The sequence below is a fragment of the Ascaphus truei genome, chromosome 3 (assembly GCF_040206685.1).
Source record: "Ascaphus truei isolate aAscTru1 chromosome 3, aAscTru1.hap1, whole genome shotgun sequence".
Lineage (NCBI taxonomy): Eukaryota > Metazoa > Chordata > Amphibia > Anura > Ascaphidae > Ascaphus > Ascaphus truei.
The window spans coordinates 73248390-73272494 of record NC_134485.1 but is presented as its reverse complement, the minus strand read 5'-3'; the positions used below and the strand labels follow the sequence as shown (position 1 = coordinate 73272494).

Sequence of the window (24105 nt, the reverse complement as noted above, 5' to 3'; positions counted from 1 at the left end):
GGGAGGGGGTAGTGTGTGTATTTGGGGGGGTAGTGTGTGTCTGTTTTTGGGGGTAGTGTGTGTGTATTTTGGGGGTGGTAGTGTGTGTGTATATTTGGTGGGGCAGCATGTGTGTATTTCGGGGGTTGTGTGTATGTATGTATGTCTTTATTTATATAGCGCCATTAATGTACATAGCGCTTCACAGCCGTAATATACGTGACCAATAATATAAATAACACATAAAGGGGAGAAGTGCTTTAGACAAAAAGTGTTTCTATGTGTTAATAAAATATAGCCATTAAAAAAAAAACCTAAATGGCCATTCAAAGTGAGAAAGGTATCGAAAATGTGTGATTAATAGCCCTAATATAGAGTTACTCAGAGAGATACCTATAGAGATAGAGATATGCCGATAATTTCATCGAAATTTCATTTAAATCCGAAGTGCCCTGTTCCGTTTCCCTTCTTCCGTAGCTCATTTAGAATCATATAAATAATTATTAGCTATTGTTTGATTTGTTAAATGTAGACACTGGTCATTATTAAAATAACCGGGCTATTTTTTTTTTAATTCTTTACCATTCCAATGTTTCCACAGTCACAAATATGTGTCTATTCTTATTGTGATAAGACTGTGTGGAACTTTTGGTTCCTCGTTCTTTTGGTAACATCCATCTATAGAAAAAAGATAATATTAAAAAGTGCAGGAGATTAAATCAGTTTAGGAAGAATGTCACAGGACACGGTGAGAATAGAACTCATTCTGTGTGTGGTTTATTATTTTCATGCGATAGCATTACAATTCTCTGCAATGAATCTCTTATCTGAACTCAACGTCTGTGTCATTGTAAAGTGTTGTATTATTATAAGGTTCCTCATTGAATTGCTGTGATGCTTAATGGCCTGATGATAAAATGCTACCAGAGTAAGCATAAGGTGCTTAATGAGACAAGGCTTAAATTAATCCCATTCCCATTAAGAGTGGTGCAGTACACTAGGGAGATCTTGAAAGATAAAGACAAGGAGACATGCATCTCCATAGAGGAAATATCCTACTGACTGCTCTCTTTTGGTTTGAAGGTAAGAGGATCTTTATTCATAGTACGTTATTACTGTTCAGCTTCTACATGAAAACCATGAGGGCTCAAAAAAACACAGATAGCTAGATGTGCAACAAAAAAGTGTATTTGCCTCTCTAGAGCTAATATAAATGCATTCACAGAAGCTACGGGGAAATCTCATATATGTCGAACGTTTGACAAGGCAGAGTTCTGGATTTCCAATCCATAATTATAGATCTTATCATTAAAACAGTAATCTGGTCTGCTTTTTTTTGTACCTGGGGAGCACCCAGTTTATGGTCAACAATATTTGGCCACATTTCCCAGCATGACTGGCCAGATACTATGGCACCTGACAGTATGTATCCGTGTGAAAGTAAGTAGATGGGCTTTTTTTTTTTCCAGGGTGAACGCTGTGGAACGCAAATGTTTTATTAAACAATTACAAATGTAATCATTATTATTTACAAAAATAATAACATAGATACAAAAGGATTTTGAAATGTGAATAAATGTGTATATTATTGTGCATGTCCAAACAATATCCTCCGTCCCATCCACCCCCTGGTCCCATCCTCACATCAGTGTTCCCTAGCCTTTTTTTCTAAATAAAAATAAATAAATAAACAAATAAAAGAAGCACAGTGAGTGAGGGAGTGAGTGAGGGAGTGAGTGAGGGAGTGAGTGAGGGAGTGAGTGAGGGAGTGAGTTGGTCATTTAAGGAATGTGTAGCTGAACAGGCCTGAGTAAGGCTGCGCCTATAGTGCTCGGGACGGACGAGGCCGCCCAAAAACAAATACATTGCCGCCGCGTGCGCTTATAGTTAGCGCAACGGCGGCAATGCGACGGAGCGACGGAGCGTCGCGGACTTTGGAAGCCGGGAATATTTTATTTTTCAAGGGCTGTCGCCTCATGTCACAGACCCTGAACAAATCAAATGCCCAGAAGCCCACAACGCCGCCGCAAAGAGAAATATAACTTTCGCTAGCGGCGACGGGTGACGTCACCCGTCCCGTCGCCGGTCGCGGGCACTATAGGCACGGCCTAAGTGACAAGGACACATTTTGCCATAGATGGAAGTTCCAATCTAATATGACTCCCAGCAAATTTAGAGGGGAAAAATACTTAATATTGGCAGATTTGTGAGTTTAAACTCAGTCTCTTCTTCATAAAAGATTTTGCAGTACATTGAAAAATAAGAAATTAGATTTACAAATGCTGTTATTCACATAGCTCTCTGATGGTAAATTCAACTATAAATATAAAATGTCATATCATAGTAACAAGGTATTTCATTTCAGTTTCCACGGTGTCACAGGAATTGTATCATATAAAGATCAGTTCCTTGTAGAAATCCACATGATCCGTTCTCTACGCTCGTATTACACTTATTCTAACATAAGATACACAGTATACAATATATGTCTTCCATTTCTATGCCTTATAATGTTATACTTTGGATACTGCACAGATAAAAACAATATATACACCGTATAAGAATAGACATAACATAAAATATTAACATGTTTTGTGTACTTGATGCAAAATGTCACTAACGTCTACAGGATGAGATTTTTGTGCACAGACTGCATGGCAGCTTCTGAAGGAAATGTATGTTTGGGAAAGCAAGGAGTTAATGGTTACAATCTACTTAGTATAAGTCAGTGTAGTAGCCTACGGGAACTTAAATTACCTTGTATTTATTTTGGTCTCCTCTAAGCTGCTGTTTTGTACTGCAAACAACCAGAATATACAGGTTACAATAGCAGATTGGTTATTAGGAAAACATGAGGAATACTTCACGATGGACTTTTTAATGCAGTGTAGTGTATCTTGTCCAGGCTCAGGATAAGGCAATTGGGAAATATTATTTCATCATAAGGGGTGTAGGGGGTGGTGCGGGGGGGTCATTAATAAATAACCGGATAACTGCATTCACGAGAAGGTAATTTACATGTTACCTTGTTTAACATAGCAACATTTATTTGAGATGTAATATAGTAAAAGCACTTTGTTATGTACCTTGTAAGCAACTGTTCAATAATTTTATGGCGCTATTCTCTTGATGGTGATGTATGGAATAGTACCGCCTAGTAATTATGGGCCTTGGTCTGAAAAGCGATTGGTTACCCTGAGACACACAGCAACCAATAGCAGGCAATTTAGACTGCATAAGGGTTTTATGCAGTGCAGGTTTGGGTATTGTGCTGTACTAAAGACAAAATACAGGAATACTTCCAAAATAGGACAGACGTATGTTATGCTGTTTTCCATGACACTGCTGCTCTCTCCATGACATTAGATGGTCGTATCTGCAGCCACAGGTGTTAGTGAGCAATTTGTAATCTTTATATGTGTGTGTTGCTGGCGCACTTCTTTAGAGACTATTGTTCCAGTTCTTATTCAAGAGCAGCAATAGATACAATTAGACAAGTTGTTTTGATTAGGTGCTGGCCACAGAAACACAGTAATGTTCCTGCTAAATAGGAGACTATGGAAATTCCCCATGGTTGCTTTTTCCTTAATGGTTCCCATGTAATAGTTCAGCTAACACTATATTTAATTTATCCCACAGCTGCTGGAGGTGCTAAGCCGGGGGAAGATGCTTCACCAGCAGATGTGGAGAATGACACATCCACAAAAGGTCTGGTGTTAACATATATAAGAGCTCCAATCTGTCACACTTGTGTGTCACTGGCCTGCATAACAAAAAAAGAAGAACAGAGCTTTCTTACTTTGTACAGAAAACTCATTTTTGAGCAATTGTATTCCCTATGCACTTGACAGACTCCATAAAGCCTATTTTTAGTCTGCCCATCAATAGGACAATGAAATGCACGAAAGACATTTCCTATTTATATCCTAACAATGTACCTGGAAAATAGAAACCCTGATTGTAAGTGTGCAGAGCTATTGAATGTCACGTTGGTGACAGCATCATGTTAGATCACGATATTTTGACGTGGCTTGTGACCGTCCTTCATCTTAGACTTTCACTTCTACAGTATAGTCTCTAAGTGGGACTGCATTATTCGTGCTAAAGAAAATCATTATGCTGCTGCCTCCTCCTTCACTGGAGACATGAAAACATATTTTTAGTATCTGAAATGTTTTAGTATTCAATACAAAACCTGCTGTTAGTAACAGAGATTGTTTATTTTGTTTAAAATAATTACTAATGTATGTGTCTTTATTCCTTTAACCGGTGCTGGATATCATTCACCATTCCACTGTCCCAGCATTGACTCCAAATGAGGTAAGTGCAATAATAATGAATGAATTTGGCAGAATACTCTGCTGAACGAGCAAACGGAGAGCATAAGAGAAACGATCCACCAGCTACAGAGTGGAATAAAATAAATAACTACCAAAATATTTAAAATATATATATATATATATATATATATATATATATATATATATATGTATACAAGTATAACTAATTCATATGTATGTATATCTTTAATTATTTAGCGCCATTTATGTACATAGCGCTTCAGAGAGGTAATACATGTGACATAATACTATAACACATAATGGACACAAGCGCTTCAGACATGACAGTAACAATAGAAAAAGGAATATCTGCCCCGAAGAGCTTACAATCTAAGTGTAATTAGGGAGAAAATACAGAGACAGTAGGGGGGTGTTATGGTAAGTGCATCTGCAAGGGGTCAAGGTCAGTGCCTCTGAAATGTATAGTATCAGCCGGCGAAGCTTCCCATATGCTATGTTAAAGAGGTGGGCTTTAAAGTCTTAAAGGTGAAGAGAGAAAGGTTGCCAGTCGGATATTGAGGGGAAGGACATTCCAGAGGTGTGGGGCAGTGAGTGAGAGGTTTTAGGATGGAGAGGGCTTTAGATACAAAAGGGGTAGACAGAAGACATCCTTGAGCAGAATGAGTTGGGCAGGTGTATAGAGAGAAACTAGGGATGAGATGTAAGGAGGGACAGGATAGTGTACAGTCGTAAAAGAGATGAGGAGAATATTGTAAGTGATACGAGATTTGATAGGAAGCCAAGATAAGGATTTCAGCACAGATGCAGAGACAGATTTAGGAGAGAGTAAAGTAATTCAGGCAGCAACGTTAAGGATAGATTGTAGGGGAGACAGGAAGGCCAGACAGTAGAAGGTTACAATAGTCAAGACGGGAGAGAATGAGGATCTGCATTAGAGTTTTAGCAGCAGAGAGACAGAGAAAAGAGTGTATCTTTGCAAGGTTACAGAGGTAAAAACGACAGGTTTTAGCTACATTGTGAATGTGAGAGAGGAGACATAAGGTTACCTAGAGAGAGTGTTTACAGAAAAAAGAGGTCCCAGGACAGAGCCCTGGGTACACCCACAGAGAGAGATCAAAAGAGGAGGAGGAGGAGGTGTTGGCAAAGGAGACACAATGTACGATGGGAGAGGCAAGAGGAAATACAGGTTAGAGCTCTGTTATGGAAACCAAGAGTATGGAGAATGTGAAGTAGAAAAGGCTGGTCCACAGTAACAAAGGCTGCAGAGCGGTCGAGTAATATGGGCAAAGTGTAATGACCTCTCTCTTTTGCAGAATGGAGGTCATTAGTGAGGGCTGTTTCAGTGGAGTGAGCAGTGCAGACGCCAGATTGTAGAGGGTCTAGAAGAGAGTAGGTGGTGAGAAAATGGAGCAAGCAAGAGAACACAAGGCATTCAAGGAGGCTAGAGGCAAAAGGAAGGAGGGAGGCAGGGTGATAATTAGAGAGACAGGTATAGTCAAGCTTGATGTTTTTGAGTAAGGGTAAAACTTTAGCATGCTTGAAGAAGGTGGAAAAAAATCTTTTTTTTACTAGAATGGAATCCAAGGGGTCCCAGGAGCTACTCTATTTTCATCCCCAGTGATCTCCTGGTTTGCGTGATACATACGGGTACTTCCTGGTTTAAAAAACCCTTTTGTCACGCTGGCCAATAGGAAGTCGCAATCAATGACCTTGTGGCTTCCTATCGGCCTGCATGAAGCAGACGATTTAAACCATCATTTTGATTTCTCTGAAGGGGACCAGAATGCACTTAGGAGGTTCGCCTGGTTCCCATCCTGGTAAAGAAGGGGATTAAAAAACAAATAGGGGGAACGTTACACTGGCGACACACTTTATTCGAGCTCGGCTAGTCCCACGAATTCGGGTATACCCGGGTGTATTGAGGTTTGTGACTGTTTTCTGCCCGAGTGCATTGAGGTATTTTCCAGGCAGGGATTTAAGCATTTTATTCCTGCTGGCTGCAATACTGCACAGTATATATATATATACTGCATTACAATTCATGAATTTATGCCATCTGGTAGACACGCGAAGCATTGCAGCCTATTAAATCCTAATCATTATCATTTAACAGATCAGCCGCCCGTCAGCCAGGCATGAACCCAGGCTGGGAAGGCAAACGCAACGGGGCTTGTCAGAGGTGAGGAGCGGCGCATTCCAGGTATCTGCCAGGTACATACCGGGTATTTGCTCGAATAAAGTGTGTCGGTGCAGTAAGTATGTTTTATTTACCTAATCAACAGTCTTAGGTCCATCCTGGGACTGAAACATTGAGCATGTAAATAAAAACATACTGTACTTAAAAAGTACTGTTGTCCACACAATGTGAATGCCATACCCCCCCCCCCAGCCCATATCTCCTCAGAGACCAACTGTGTGCCCCTAGGTAGGAGAGTTAATGAGGGGGGTGGCCCTGCTCCTTTCATTTGTCCTGGGCCCTAAGATTTCTGTTGCCCGCCCTGGCCTTGAATAAGGTTCTTGTTAGAACCGAAACATCATTTTTTTCATTAAACTTTTTCACCAATCAAGACCTGCGAGTGCTTAGTTTGTATTATTGTGTATTACTTTGTTTTACTAAGTGCGCACAGACAAGATACTGCTGTCAGTTCAACGCCGGTACTTTTCTGTACGTTTGTATACACACACACACACACACACGCACTCGCTCATTGGAAAAAGCAGCTAGAATCGTAATATAGTTGACAAAGAGTTACAGGCTTGAAATAATCCAAGTGTATGCTCCAACATCAAGTCACACAGATAATGAAGTTGTAATGGAAGTCAACCACCTTAACAAAGGCAATTATCACCTCAACATCATTATGGGAGATTTCAATGCAGAGATTGATACCCAGCTGAAAGAAGAAGCATCAGATGGTACAGGGTTACTCTAAACGGAATGAATGTGGTGATACATGGGTACAATTTGCAGAATGTGACAACTACATCATGAATTCATTCTTCAAGAAGAATCCAGTTAGAAAATGGAGTGGATCCAATGGAATGAAAGATTAAATTGACTATACTGTAGCTGGCAAACAAGAAAGACGTGATTGAAGACTGCACAGCCCTTAACCATTTTGACACAAGAGTGATTATGCGAAGATGGAAATAAGAAAATTGATTGAAAAGAAGACAAAACTATCAACATCAATAACCACAAGAATAATGGCAGAGAATTTCCACTAGAACTGAAAAATCGCTTCAGCTTGCTCGAAATGCATGGAGACACTTCAACAAATGATAATGAAGAACTTCTGAAGATTGTAGTTGAAAGCGCAGAAAAAACTGGAGGAACTCGCTAACAAGAAACAGGATAATAAAATATCTGATACAAAGCAATTATGTAGGACATGACAAGAAATTACGCAATCCCGAGAATTGATTAAGCCGTGCTGTGCAAGATGATCCTCAAACGTATAACTGAAAATGTCCAAAAATATAACTGTGATATGGTGAAAAAGACTATTGAAGATAACAGAAGCCTAAAGAACATGAAGCAGTGACTTATGATTGGGGAGAATCAAATAATTACACCCAAGCAAGACAATGGATCAAAAATAAAAGACTGTGCACTTATCACAAAGCAGGGTGAGGACTTCTACATTAAATTGCACAAGAACACTGATAACACAGGGCATAACCCATCAGAGGAAGAGAAACAAGAAACCGCCAATGATGTACCATGCGTCCTTTCAGAACAAGTGGCAAAGTAGGGAAAATCCTTGCAAAACTCTTTAAATGCTGCTTGAAGAACAGGAAAATTACATAACAACGGAACAGGGCCAGTTATCCTCAGACAATCTGTCTATCGCCAATCACTTACAAGATTTTTACAAAGATGTTCACTAATCGGCTGCAAGAGACCCTGGACTTTGCCCAGGCTACAGGACAAGCGGGACTTTGCAGTGAATACAACACAATGGACCACATCCAAGTTGTACAAGAAGTGATTTCCCAAAGTAATGAATATTATCTACCATTCCGTTTAGGATTCAGATTATGACAAAGCATGAATTCTGTCTACACCTCAGCAGTTTTAAAGGCACAAAGTGTGATGGTGAAGGGGTTAACCAGGCTTATAATAAAGTTCAAGCCCACTTGGTTAACCCTGACCCATGTGTTAGGGTCTTAGAGTGTCAGCTCTGGGACCCAGATGTCGAGAATGTATTACTGCAACTGTATACTAATTCTGCGACATTAAAGATTTCTGTGACTTTTTGCCTTTACTGGGATGCTGGGATCGGGCTGTAGGTAGTTTCAGGGTGGGTTTGGCAGAGAAAGTCTTTGCAGAATGTGTCTATGTAGCGGGGTTCCGGGTAATGGAATAACCCAAGAGTTGTATCCGGAGATTGAGTGATATCCTCGGATACAGCTAAGCGCATTACTCCACCAAGCTCGTACCCTGAAAACGCTCTTACGACTCACCGCCAGAGTTCCTGCTGCAGCATCTTCCAGACAAGGTAAATGGGTATGAAGGGGTTAAAATATATCTGCAGGTATCCACGGAGTCCTTAGTATAGCAAGGGGCTCCCCCAGTATAGCAGAGGTACCCACATACATGCCCAGGTATCCTGAGCCTAGAGTAGGGGTTCCGGAAGGTGCCCACGCTAAGGTTATGAAGCTGAGCAGGTTTGCAGTGTTTTAAAAAGTTTTAAAGTGTTTTTCTCATGTGTGCCAGGAATGAGGCTAGTGATTTTTGGGAATATTTACACTCACTCCATTCCTGACACCAGAATAAGAACTCATAACTTTTTGCACGCAGAAGACAGGACACCACATCTTTTATTAAACGGGAATAGTTTAATATGTATAGATATTGCTGACCTGTATATGAGCTGAGGGCTTTCTAAGTCATGGGTTCCGGAAGGCACAGATGGCTACCAGGCTTGGCACCGCTGTGTCTGTCCCAGGGCCATACTTGAAAGGGCTCAGAGATGCCTAGGTTTTAGGCCAGATGGTGCCCTGCCATTATTCTGGAGCACCCAAATCCTGGCCTGACACAAGGCAACATCATACCCTTTGCCCAAGATGCAGACTCTGTGGAGCCTCGCACCGTGGGGGGCGAGGGGCAGAGAGGGATATTTCACCTGCCCCTGGAAAGACTCAGGGGTGGGAAACCCTGTCTGATTGTCTCAGATTGGTTGCTCGGAAAGTTGTTAAGGTTTTTTGATTGGGCTGCAGGGTTTCTGGGAAGATATACGAGAGGTTTTAAAAACTCTGACACAGCTCAGATTTGTCAGTTTTTCAAGTTTTTCAAGATTCTAAGCAAATTCCAAGCGCCACACCAACAGCGGCGAAGTAACAGATGTCCAGGACTTTTTGTGAGTAACTACCGGTCATTGGAAAGTGCTCTAAAAAGGTGATCTGAAGGAATTTTGTTCCGGAAATGGATTTATTCGTTAGCCCCATCCCCAGTAAGTGTGTTAATCTTGAATTGTGTAACATTGTGTGTTCGTCTGATATAAGAAATAAATTACCATTTATTTTACCATCTTGTTTTGCTCAATCAAATGATCCCAGTTATAAAAAGGTGTTGTAGAACCTGATCTCCCGTGACACAAAGACAAAGCATTAAAGAAACGTACATTGATACTATAAGGAACATTTCCGAGAATGCCAAATCAACCATCAGATTACATGAAGTGGGGTTAGGGATAAGTAAGGGTTTGCAACAGGGAGACAACACGTCACCCCAAAGCTTTTCACTTGAAGAATTGTTCAGGATCTTCAATTGGGAAGAAAATGGAATCAAAATCAACGGTGAATACTTGAGTCACCTATGATTTGCAGGTGACTGTTAATTTTGCCACAAGTGCCAGAAGACCTCCAGCAAGAAATCAGAAAACTCGCTGAAGAAAGTGGAAAGTAAGAAGGTGGCAGTCCATATGAATTTCAGCAAGACCAAAGTGATGTTCAATAAATGTGTCAACTCTACAAAGATCAAAATAAATTGAAGAGAGCTAGAAGTTGAAGACTGTGTCTACCTTGGCCAGCATGCATCAATAGATGGGGATCTTTTAAATTAAATCAATAGGAGAAGGACGATGGGATGGAGCACATTTGGAAGAAACAAGACAATCTTACAAGGGAACCTTCCACTGTGCCTCAACAGGAAAGTGTTTGACCTGTGTATCCTGCCCGTGCTCACATGTGGATGTGAAACATGGACCCTAAATGCAAAGATAATTCAGAAGCTTCAGACACCTCAAAGAAGTATGGAGAGTTTGAAACAGTGGTGGGATTCAATTTTTTTTAGCAACATCTTCTCTCTCACGGAGGGGGGAGGGAGAGAGGGTGGAGGGGGGAGGAGAGAGGGTGGAGGGGGAGAGGAGAGAGGGTGGAGGAGAAAAGGAGAGAGGGGGGAGGAGAGAGGGTGGGGGGGAGGAGAGAGGTGGGGGGAGGAGAGGGGGAGAGAGAGACGGGGAGAGAGAGAGAAGGGGGAGAGAGAGATAGAAGGGAGAGAGAGAGAGGGACAAGAGGGAGAGAGACAGAGAGAAGAGAGAGAGACAAGGGGGAGAGAGAGAGAGAATGTGTGTGTGTGAGCTGTGCTGGTCAGAGTCTGTGTGTGTGAGCTGTGCAGGTAAGGGCCTATGTGTGTGAGCTGTGCTGGTCAGAGTCTGTGTGTGTGAGCTGTGCAGGTAAGGGCTTGTGTGTGTGAGCTGTGCAGGTCAGGGCCTGTGTGTGTGAGCTGTGCCGGTCAGGTCTGTGTGTATGAGGGGAAATAAAGCCTTGAGGTATATTCGGGACCTTTCCCCCACCCCCCTCACTGTATAACACCTTCAAAACTGTAGGGGGTCTTATTATGTGCGAAGTCGCACTATATTCGGGCCAATACCATATAAGACAAGTATTCCACTCACAAAAATAATAATCTTTCAAGTACAGTAGGGCCCCACTTATCGGCATTCTGCTGCTCAGTGTTCCGCCAATACGGCAGTACTGTTCCCTGACTTCAGTTATGTATCCGAATGAATGGAGCGCCGAGTCCACGCATGCGCAGAAGGGGCTGCCCGATTCCGGGCATGTGCAGAATGCTGCATTCTGGGATGGAGGAGGAGGGAGGAGGGACGGGATATCGGCGGTCAACATAGCATTTGTGCGCTCTGCACAAAAAGAGCTATGTTCCACTTTTTGGCGATTCGACGATGACATCTCCAAGGACCCGGATTGGCTTGTCTCTGTTGTACACTGACGTTCCATTCATTGCTAGGGCAGTCCCAGATGATAACACCTTATGTGTTTTGCTGGGCAGCTTCTCCAGGGGTAATTTTAGTACCTCTAACCCTAACCTAATATACCCTACTGAGTAGGATCTTCTACTAATTACTTACAGTGTCAAAGTCAAATGAGGGCTAAGGTACTAATAATGTTATACATGTAGTATCTTAGCCCTCGTTTGATTTTAACGCTATAGGTAATTAGAGGAGGAGCCTATTCGGTAGGGTATATATATGGTTAGGGCTAGAGGTACTGAAATCTGCCCAGCGAAATGCGTTGGGTGTTATTGGGCTATCATCTGGGACGACTCAAGAAGTGAACGGAACGTCAGTGTACAACAGAGACAAGGGTCAAACCGAGTCCTTGGTGACGGCATCGCAAGCGTGGAGCCGAGCTGGATACAAGAACGGCGGTGTATGAAAGTATTGACTCTCGCTGGATAACAGCGCTTCATCCCATTTGAATGCTGGAAAGAATATTATTATTGTGAGTGCAATGCTTGTCTTATACTTTTTATTATTAAGAACAAAACACTGCAATTCTCTTTTCTGAGGTGTTCACCGATGGAAGGTGAGGCGAGGTGATCCCGAAGTGAACATACACCTATAACTCCTATGTGCTCTTTATCAAGTGATATAAATGTGACTGCATAACCACCATTATACACAATTCTCTATTTTTTCAAACATACTACACCATATATATATATATTTTCCTTTTCTCGCCAGAGGACCTTTTTTTGACTGATACATTTTCATTTTTTCAACTTATTTTGGGGATTGATGTTCCTGCCAGCTGCATTGATGTGAAGTGAGAACTTAGTTTAGCAATTTTTATTGTATCCATTGTAGCAGGGGTGCTCAACTCCAGTCCTCACGCCTCCCGCAACAGGTCAGGTTTTCAGGATATCCCTGCGTCAGGACAGGTGGCTCAATCAGTCCCTGCTTCAGCACAGGTCGCTCAATTAAACCACCTGTGCTGAAGCTGGGATAGCCTGAAAACCTGACCTTTTTTGGGGGGAGGGGCGGAGGGGGAGGCTTAAGGACTGGAGTTAAGCACCCCTGCATTATAGTGTCACTGGCTACACTTTTTATGTTATTATTATTAGTCACTAATCGGTGGTTGGTTTTTAAGCTTGCTCTTTCTTCAGTTTTTCTTACCATGTATATTGGATAGCACAGAGATGTCAACCTCCAAGGACCAACATCAGTGAGATTTGGGGTTTCTGGATCCCTACCCCCCACCCCCTCCCCCAAGGGAACTGTTAATGGAAAAAGACCTATTTTTATCTATGAACTCCACTAACGTCTATGTGACTGCAAACCAGTGAGACTCACAGAAAACCAGTGAGATACAGTAACATGTCTGATAGCATCTTTAAATGACTGCAGATTGTACTGCTGAACCCTCCATCACTGAAAGATCAGGCTCAGTGTTCTGTCTTTTTTTACGGGTTTTACAGTGGCACAGTAAAGCCTGCAAGTGTGATTGCCAAGGAGGATCCAGCTCATTATGGACTACTGGAGTGACTGTGCTGGACTGCATGCCAGGTGAGAGAGTGCTGTGGATAAGGTTAGTAACTGTTGGAATGCTAAGTGGAAATAGATACTGTACACAGCTTCTCCGCCACATTTCTTTATATAATCTGAATAATTTATTTACCTTTGATACAAAAAAAAAAAAGCTCAAACCTGTGGAAGATCCGTGCGAGGTCTCAAAATATCATGTGAAATAACTTCTTAAAACTTTCAGAATGCTACAGTAAAAGGAAACAAAACCTGTCCCTAGATATTCGTTGCAAAAAAACAAGAGCAATTACAGCAATGAACGGCTTCCAGAGCAGTGGTCCTTACTTAAGAATAGGTCTCAAGCTATCCATCTAACAAATGGATTTAAATGTAATCAAAAACGTGGAAATGTCATTGTTGTTTCTGATACTCATTTTCTGCATATTATTAGTAGGTTTCATTGATCTCGAAACAAAAACACAGTTGCTCCCTCTGGTGGCCAATCTTCATATATTAAACAACATTATAGGCTAAAGCAGTAAAATTCAGGGCATTATTGAAAATCCTGCTCTCTGATTGGTTAAAATTCCGGGCATTATCCAATCAGAATATACACTGATGCTGACATTGACACACACAGCACCTCTACACAGATATACAACAGCACAGCACACACACACTGCTACTGACACACTCATACACAAACTGCAGCCACAAAGAAACTGCAGATAGCCACTTACTTATTTGCTTTGCAGACTCTCTTCCCCCCAATTCAACTGAATCTGCTCAGAAAACCTCAGTCAGCTCGGAAGGGGGAGGAGTCAACCCGTGGCTGATACGTCCTGACCAATCCCCTGCCCTGTCTCAGTGCTGTTACTTCAATCTGACGAATCCCTTTGCCCTGTCTCAGCTGTTCTGAAAGCTGATTGGCTGGAAATAAACACATTGAAAACGAAACTTTCTGCTGCTTAAATTCCGGTCATTACTGATTGGATAATGCCCGGAATTTAAGCAGCAGAAAGTTTCGTTTTCAATGTGAAATGAAAAAAGTCTGAGGGGATTATTACTTAAATAATGTTAGATTTTATTGATATGTATTCTACACAGAACATCACTAGGGAGGTGGGGTTGAAACAGATATATAAGCACACTGTACACACACACACACACACACACAGAGATTAAGGAGGCCCCAAATATATATATGTATATGTAGATATATATTTTTTTACGTTAAAAACTGCTGGTGGATTTGATAGTACATGATTAGGATACAAAGTTAAAGACATTTCTAAATAAAACATATTTTAAACATCTCAGTGGAACGGGCAGATAAATTGAAAGCTACAAAAATTGAGAACTGATTAAACCAAATTAGTCTTCAAATTATTATGCTAAAAAAAATCTTATATTTATTCATTAATTATATTTGAATCAACATTACAATTAATATTAATTAATTACAAAATACATATGAAAGGCAGCAAGAAGTAAGTTTATTTTAAAATATTAAAATATATAGAGGCCTTCAGGTCCTTCTCTACTTTTGGGAATAAAGCAATGCTTGTCCGGGTCAACAGTGTGTTAGGCCTCGCCCCCGCTGCCTACTACAGCGTCCGCTGTGGCGGACGCTGCACGGACGAGAGCCCTCCCCTCAATGGCGCCGGGCCCGTGAGAATTGAGAGCAGGACTCGCGTCGAGCGATTAGGCACGCCCCCCGGCGGTTCAGCCAATGAGGGTGAACCTGCCGGGTGACGTCATGGCCACGCCCCCGTCACTCCCCCGCCACCCCCCCCCCCCGGTCTCTCCTCCTGCAGTGAGCTGCAGACCGGGGAATGGCTGAACGCGCCGCCAATATCGCAGGCGAGCGTTACAGCGGCGTGACCGGGGCCTTAGCCTTATTGATCCACTCCTGCTTTTGTATTCTCATTTGCTGGTGTCACAGAATAAGACCTGAAATAAATACTACCCTGGCTCATTATCACACGGTCGACTAAGTATGGCTTTTGCCAAGGTGTGGTGTGCCTAGTGACAATGCCAAGATCTTTTCAATCACCCAGTGCTTACAACACATTGCTACGATCTAATGACATGGCTTGCTGGCGACTATTTTTTATCCCTGAACCCACCGACAAAAACGATTACATTATCTCCAGATCTGGAGCTTTCCAGGGAGAAAAAGAGAGAAATCCAATTGAGAAAAAATAGCACATCTTTTAAAGCAGCAAACCCCCAGAATGTTTTAAAAAAAATCTCTGGAGCTCATTTATGGTCCCCCCGATGTCCAGGGACCCCCGGTTCTCACGATGTGTTGTTTTTTGTGTGTCAGCTTTGACACAAAAAACTACAAATATGACATCCAGGACTACAAATATGGCCGCGGGGTAACTAATAGATGACTGCTCAGCTTTTTATTGGTTGCTGAAGCATGCACTAACCCTGCAGCCATAACGTCTAACAGGTAGATGTTCTGCCCAGAACTACAGAAAGGTGGGGATCCCCAGATGAGGGATGACTACATAACAGCCCTGATCCAAGTTAGGAAGAAAATAATAAAAATATGATTTTCTTCCAGAATGTCCGTACCATAAGCCTCTTGGTTTTGAATCGGGAGCGGTGAGTTCAGACCAGATAAGTTGTGCCAATCATGAGCAGTACATAGGCTGGTACTCCTCTTGGACTGCCAACAAAGCACGTCTTAACGGCCAAGGATTTGGGTAAGCAACATTATATTAACTTTTTTTGCTGCCAGAAACAGCAAGTGAGATACGTTTACCAAAATGTTATTTTTTATGGAACAGGGGTACAGTTGCCATGTAGCTGATAAAAGCATGGAATAGCTATTGTGGACATGGCTCATATATAATTAGTCTGCAAGATGCTTACCGTATTTTTTTTATTGCAAGTATATTAGTCTTGTGGTTTTCATCCTTTGATACCCCTGGTAGAACATAACATTCTTTAAACACACATAGAAAATGGTGGAACAGATATTAATACCCAAGATAGATGACCCTAACACTTTTGTAATGTTCTCTGACGGAGCTATAGGCCAATATATCATACCTACAGAAAATGTGAGTCAACTGACCCACAATTTTTATAGGCCTACAGAAGGACTTCAGGTGATGATAAAAAGAATCAGCTTTGTACTTATGTACTTATTAGCCTATATGAAAAAGGGTAAGTCAGGCTAAGTACACATTGTCCTATAAAAATAATGTGGGTTAGATGATATTCCTAATGGCCTGCAAAAAAATGCGTGGGTTAGATCAGCGGTGTGCAAACTGGGAGGCGCGCCCCCCAGGGGGGGCGGGAGTTTTGTCTGGAGGGGTGCGGGCCGTTGCAGAGGCCCCGCGCTCTTCCCCCAGGGATTTCATTTAATGCCGGGTAATCGCGCGAGGCCTCTGCAACAAGGAAACGTACCTTGTTTCAGATGCGTCTCCATGGCGCGGGGTCATGTGACGGGATGCGTTGCCATGGCAATGTGCATCAAATAATACTGCGGTGTCAAGGGACGTGACACATGACCCACGGCATCATTTGATGCCGGGACCTTGGGCAGGGGTGGGGAGCGTGAGCGCTGGGGCCGCTAGGCAGGGGGGGCACAGCTCAGGAACTTTGCGCACCCCTGGGTTAGATGATGTTTCTCCCTCTTTGAGAACGTGCCCATGAAAATTGGCATGATGAGGGTAAGAAATTGTATTTCCCCCTAAAATTATGAATGTGAGTGATGATTACAAGACAATTGTTGGAAGGATATCTTAGGAAGAAGAGGAAATATGGCTAATTTATTGTAACAAGCAGAATCTATGGATAGACAGAGAGTCCCATACGGCTGTCTTGAGATGTCAGGGGAAAGACCAGCAAGAGACAGACAGATGCTATTGACTGATGATAAGCTGAGGTAATCATTTCAGATTAATATAAAGTTATTTTCCTTGTTTGAAGGATGGGCAGTTCCTTATCAGATATGACATCATTTTTAAGCTGTAGAATACATGTAGATGCCATATTTGGTCATAGCATTGGAAGAAGGAAGAGCTGGCTAAGGGACATTCCCTAGATAAATACAGTAATGGCAGATTTAGTAAAAAAAGAAATAGCAAAATATTAAAAACTCACATCAAGTAACAAATACAACAGCACACCCGCTTGGAACATCACAACAAGATTCAGTGCCCGGCTGGTAGTCTTCCGACCTCCTAACAAGGAATGTCCCACAAACAAGCACAGTAGCAGGTGGAGATGCCGGCTCTTTGCAGGACAGCTGATCGGCAGCCAAGTGAAGGCACTAGTGATGACATCACAGAGGGAGGGTGAAAAACAGCCTCCGCGTTTCGCGTCATACGCTTCGACAGAGGGCAGCCTTCACTCGGCTGCCGATCAGCTGTCCTGTTAGGAGATGGAATTCTATCTATTCTCTTGTTGAATTGATGTGTTTGTGTACTGTATGTGTGATACAGTCGTTGCTTGAATAGTGTTAGACTAGATAACGGTTTGTTTGATAACATGGTATCCTATAGGGCAATGCTCATTTGAATGTCACTGCCCAGAATTCTTTTCTGCAATTTAACACTGGTAGACATGCCAATTGGGTGAATGAGGCAGGTTTGTGGAATGTGGAAAACATGCAGATGCAATCATGGGTTCTTTGTTTTAATATACAAAAAAAAAAAACAGAAAGAACTTGCTATCACCATTAGCATTTTCTTTAAAAAAAAAAAAAAAATCTTATTTCAATAAACACAAGTAGAACCTAAGAAAGATGAGGTACAGTATATACAAAAGATATGAGTATGTCAAATGTATCCAAAGCATTGCAGTGGTAACTTAGCAAAGCTACAAATAAAAAGTAGCAATGTATAATCTAATCTATTATGGTACTGTATATAAACTAAACACTTGAAAGTGATACAGTAGGTGAAAAAATTAGTAAAATAGAACAAAAATGAATGAAAATGAACAGAATAATGAGGGCGGATTGAGGAGTGGCATATAAAGAGAAAATACTGAAATTTGTAAAAATTGTAAAAATAAATAAATATAAATATAGATGTAGAGGTATCTGTACCGTGTTAGCCGAGCTTAATAATTAAAAACGAATAGACGATACCGTCTAACGAACATATATATATAAAATTATAGTAAGAAAATAATTATAATATGTAAGTAAAGCATGGAATATAACAAAATATGAACACACATGTACTGTATGCTTGTATTCACTCAACAAGGCTGGTACATCTGTTGACCAATATACAAAAGACAAATAAAGCAATATAATGGAATGATACAAAATATGGCGAACAGAGTAAAAAGTAAAAAACATTTCTATTGAGAACAAATTCAACAAAGATCTATACTCCCCAGAAAGTACTAACATCAAGGGTTTAATTGAGGCCATCTGGATATAAAGTGCTCATATTAAAGATCAATCTAGTTTCTTATTTACACAGCCTGGCAAATCTCTCACCACCTAAAGGTCTCCAGTGATGTGTTCATGGTCAAATTTGTAGGATCTTTATTATGTGTCTTTAAAAAAATGTTTAGAGACTCCATGGGCATTTTGAATGCTCCTTAAATGTTCCATGTATGTATGTAACTTTTAGAGGTCTTACAGTGCGGCCTATATACTGTAGACCACATGGAGAAATGAGCATATATACAGTGTAAATGGTGTTACAATTTATGAAGCCCTTTATGGAATACGTTTTCCCACTGTGCTTGGACTTGACTTCTTTAAGCTGGGCACATTTAACAAATAGTTTTGCCACATCTATGGTTGCCAATGGGTTTGACAGGTAGCCAATTGAGAGCTCGATTAGTATCCAGAATAGATCTCTTGAGTTTACTTGGTGCCAGATCATTTTTCTGATTTGAAGCCTTCCTAAAAAAATACTTTAGGACCAGAGAAGACGTGTGTGCCTCTGATAGGATCACATGTATGTATTTTCCAATGAGTGCGTAAAATATTACGAATATGTGATGCCGACTGATTGTACCGTGTGATAAAAAAACGATACATCATTTTTATCTTGAATCTTAGACTTCATTTGTTTAGTTTTACCCAAAAGTGCAGGTCTCTTGTAGGTTTTGATTCTGTTGTAATAATGACCAATCTATTATAATTTTTCTCAACAAATTTAGATTTTAAAATAGTACATTCAATTGATTATCAAAAGCTGTCTCAGAGGAACATTTACTGTATGTCTAATGTGTCTGAATTGACTCACTAGAATATTGTTCAGCCATCTGAAGTGATAATTGCAAGATGCATCAATGTAGTTGTTGCATGCTACTGACTTGTGCTAAACGTCTCTGTCTATAATGTTAGACTTATATACTGACAACATAAGATCTTTGGATACATTTAACACACACGTTTTGTATATAGTGTACCTCATCTTTCTTAGGTTCTGCTTGTGTTAATTGTGTTAACTATGTACTATCCAGTTACCAATAGTACCTGTGTAAACCATTGCTATTCTGCTTCAATCTATATACACCGAATCATTACTTGAAGGTTCTGTTGGTGTTCATTGTGTTAACTGTGTATAATTAGTGATCAACAACATCTGTGTGCAACTTTGCAACTTTGCTTCAACCCCTATTTAAACATCCTCATTGGTAAAAGGACAACCCTTGAAGGCGCTATGTGACGAAACACATAGTGTTAATCGCTAGCATTCATTTGATCCAAGACACCATCCAGTCTACCAGCACCTTGCCCCTCTGCAGAGATGCAGGCATTCCTGAACTTTTTATTACACTGCCTCCATTTTAGACACCCTTTGCATGTCTGTGCACACGTTTGGAGGGCGGCAGGCTCAATTTGATCCCTTTTTTGGTGTTCCAGTTTCCCCATTGTCCTCCGCAATACCTGCACACTGTGCGCAGCGGGAGTGCGGCCCCTTCTGAGACAGGAGACACCGGTGCAACAGGTTTGGAGTTCTCCCTCCCACTGGACATCTATCTTCACCCATGTGCGGTGGGACTGATTCATTATAATCAGGCACTCCATGGGACCACCAGTCTATACGCACATTAGCTGTTTAACATTTTCTTCCTCTATAGTCACTTGCATCTTTTATATATTTTGTATCTGATGGTATTTAATAGTTGCAGCCACACATTTTTGTGTGTATCCACTGCCGAATCCTTGTTTTTGTTGTCTCGCGATTTTTTGTTACTCCGTTTGTTTTTTATTTTTCTGCTGCCATACGGTTTACTTGTTGGAGACAGTTTGATCCTGATACTTTTTCTTTAGGTATTAATACACCAGACGCACGCTATGCGAGTTTGCGCTTCTCTTTCCTTGTTTTTGTAGTCTGAAAGTATGATCCATGGACTGTAACTTTGTGCTCCTATGATGTCTGTTGTTTTTACCAAAGGGTTGTCCAGTGGTTGGGTGGCTTTTTGTGGTAAATTAAACCATAGAAAGAACTGACAGTACTTGCATATATGAGGTGCCCTGAATCGCATTAACAGTGGGTTTCAAGACAAATGATGACAATTTAAGTCCTCTATGGATCTGTAATTCTTATTTTCCATGTTCTAAATGACCGTGAATTCATTTCTGATAACCTGTGCGATTCCCCTATTCTTTTTTTCATAGTTGTGCGTGGCTTTCCAAGTTCCAAGACAATAACCAATGGCTTCAAATCGATTTTAAGGAAATGAAGGTCATTTCCGGCATTCTGACGCAGGGGAGATGTGACACAGATGAATGGATGACAAAATACAGTGTGCAGTACAGGGTTGATGATACCCTGAATTGGGTTTACTACAAAGATCAAACAGGAAACAACCGGGTCAGTAATTATGACATTATTAATAAATATATGTTTTAGAGTATTGTACCCTTATATTGTGTGGTGGATGTTTTATACGTAATATCAGGTGTGTACTGTATATAGTTTTTAACTCCGATGCAAAAAAAAAAACAGTTGCAAAGACTTCCGAATAAAACAAAGACTTGCTTAGTTAATCTGTGACTTTGTGACAAGGACCTCTTTCCTAATACTGTACGTACATCAGGCCACGGTCGGGATCCATTCATCAGCAGCTTCCTCGCGCCAAAAAGGGAACTTAGCACTGCATCTTTATATATGGGGTGCAGCTTTTTCACACTAGTCAAAAAAAAAAACATACAATCACCAGACTTCTACTGAACAAAATAAGCTGTATTCCTCACTAGGGTTGCCAATTGGCTTGTCCAAAAATACTGGCCACAATGGTGAAAGGTGCGACGCACTCGAGAATCGTTGGTGGGGAATAAGGTCATTTGTAAATGACCTGACTGTTACGTCATTTTTTCTAAATTTCACTCTGTATTCACCAATTTGCACCAATTTATATTCTGTTTTGTAAATAATCTGGGGAGGGGTCTTGGGAGGGAGCGCCCTTCCAAGGATTTTTTTAGGAAATAGAATATGAAATAGTGCAAATTGATGCATGCTTGGAGTGAAATTTAGAACAAATTATGTAATGGTCAGATCATTTATAAATAACTGACCTGCAGTCATACTGTACATGGCGAGCAATACTGATCTTAATCCTCCTCCCATAAATTAGTCAGAGGATTTTGACTTCAACAGCAATCTCCGCAGTGCCATGTGAGCGGCTCACCCAATGTGGGCGAACCACTCACTGCCACGCCTCCACCACGCCCCCCGGTCGCGATCTCTGGACTCCTGCACCAGAGTGCAGAAATCGCTGTAGGGACGGCTGACGTCACGCCGTCACCCCTACCGTAAACTAGGCCTTAACGTTCTTGGAAATCTCATTTCAGATATCCAAAGACACGAACAGGAAATTGTAAAAACAATTCCTTACTTTATGCTTCATCTTAAACCGTTATTGTTGTTAATACTTTGTGAAGGCAGAATAGGCTAAATGAAAAGTTGCTGCCTCCATGCATCTTCTCATGAGCACATCATTCCTCGGTAAATCATTATACTTGTAGTTAAGTAAAAAAGTCCTAGGATGACGCTGAGAAACTGCGGCTACTAAAAAAAAAACCTGTTTGGAACAACGCTCTGCTTGTCAAAGTCACACCACACAATTATCTTTTATTTGTATGCCACAACCATATTCCGTAGCGCAGTACAATTGGAGATGGGGGACAATAACATACAAAAATAGTAATTTCACACAATGAGACAAAAAGGAAAGGAGATCCTTGCCCCTAAAGAGTTTACAATTCAAAAAGGAAAAAAGGGGGTGGGGTAGGACAAAGAGTGGTGACAAGAGAAATAAGTGGGGGAGGTTGCTCAGCGTGCCTTTTAATGTAGAGCTCAATGGCATGGACCACAGCAAACAGGAGTCCAACGGCAGAAAAGTGGAAACACCCTTGCTGCCTTGTGCAGGTCCACGATGTGGCGAGGCGAGCTTCAGTCCCATAAATGCAATGCAAGGCCTTGTGTAGTACAATTTCAGCAAGCATAGTGGGGATTGATAGCTCTGCCTTTGAAGAGCTTCCTCAGCACCTGCAGTCTTTCCTGTTTCCTGCCACTGGCAAGTAAAACATTCTGAGCCCTGGTTATAATCATAACATAATTATCACTACACAAATAGTTACAAATATTATGAACAGCTTGATGTAGTTTAGTACATTATTTCACAAAATGTGTTACAAATAAGTGATTGTCATAGTATTGGGTGGTGCTGCAAACTAGCCGTTTTTACCTTTTTTTTAGTAATGAAATGACAAGCGAGTCAAGCTTTCAAGTACAGTAACTGAGTCCGTCAATCATTTTTTTTTACATTTGTAAAAAGTGTTGATTCTGTAAAACATAATTCAATTATTTAGTAAAATGCATTAAATTAGACGTGTAATGTGCATTACAGCTACGTATTTGACTTTTCCATATTTTCGTAGGTGTTTTATGGAAATTCAGACAGGTCATCTACAGTCCAGAATTTCCTGCGGCCTCCAATCATAGCTCGCTTCTTCAGAATTATTCCACTGGGGTGGCATGTCCGTATAGCCATCAGAATGGAACTACTCGAATGCATGAGTAAATGTGCTTAGCCTCCAACCACAAAGAATAACCATCTTTTAAAAGATACTCAAATGCCCTATTGGAAAGCAAGAGGATCTAAATGCAGCAAAGTTTGCAAATAACTTCATAGCTTATGTTCTTATTCACTTGCCTTGAATGAGTAGAGTATAAAAATGCTGTAGCTTTCTACTTGTGCGTTCATTTATGTTGTTAATATATATTTAACATTTCTCTGAATTAAAAATAGCCTTTGAAACCATTGGGTAGTACATTTGGATTTAATTTACTGTATAATCAGATAAAAGTTATCATACACAAAGCTTTCGACTTGTTCCTGGCCAATGTACCAGTACTCATTGAAGGTAGAATCTCTCAAAGCTGTCAGTATAACATCTACGTACATACAGATGCAGCGGCCGTTATTCGAACACTTCACGCGTTGTATACCTCGGAATACCCATGTCATGGTGCGTGATTTCTTCCAACCTTACCGCCTTAAGACAGAGTGCAGGCGAGTGCATAAAATGGCATTTTAGTGTTCTGGTTTTTAAACACCTGAAATTGACACAGTAGCAGGGTAGCACAGTACTGTACACATTGCAATTCATTCATTTCATTGCACACAAAGAAACAGAATCCATGAAATTCAAACAAAGCAACCACGATAAACACGTGTGCCAGGTGTGATGGCCGCGTTAATGCCGCGTGGAATACAGCAGAGCACACGAAAACGGCGCCGTGATATGTTCGAATAACAGCTGCTGCATCTGTAACATTTAATGGATACAATGTACCATTATGTCATTTTTACACTGAATTATTGGGATGTTAAACTGTCCTATGACTTGAAATAAATATTTGTGAACAGTCCTAAAAATCAAAAAGCTGGTGGTATGAAGGAAATACATCTGCACACATAAAACGAGAGGTTAAATCTAATCCGGAGTGCATCAACTTCCTGAGAGAGCGGATACTGGACTCCATGGACCAATTGGTCTTACAGTACCTTGTATTGGCAGCTCTTATGATTTTTCTTCGGGGGATGCTGTG

The 24105-nt window shown here is 41.0% G+C and overlaps 1 protein-coding gene across 1 annotated transcript; it reads left to right on the top strand.

Annotated features, from left to right (window-relative positions):
- The first annotated feature begins 915 nt into the window (after nt 1–915).
- RS1 (retinoschisin 1) lies at nt 916–23314 on the top strand. Its single transcript, XM_075594282.1, has 7 exons — nt 916–1062; nt 3619–3687; nt 4283–4299; nt 13003–13090; nt 15624–15765; nt 20667–20862; nt 22932–23314. Exons 1-7 carry the CDS (start codon nt 1011–1013, stop codon nt 23082–23084), a joined length of 717 nt encoding a protein of 238 aa, XP_075450397.1. The 5' UTR covers nt 916–1010; the 3' UTR covers nt 23085–23314.
- The last annotated feature ends 791 nt before the right edge of the window (nt 23315–24105 follow it).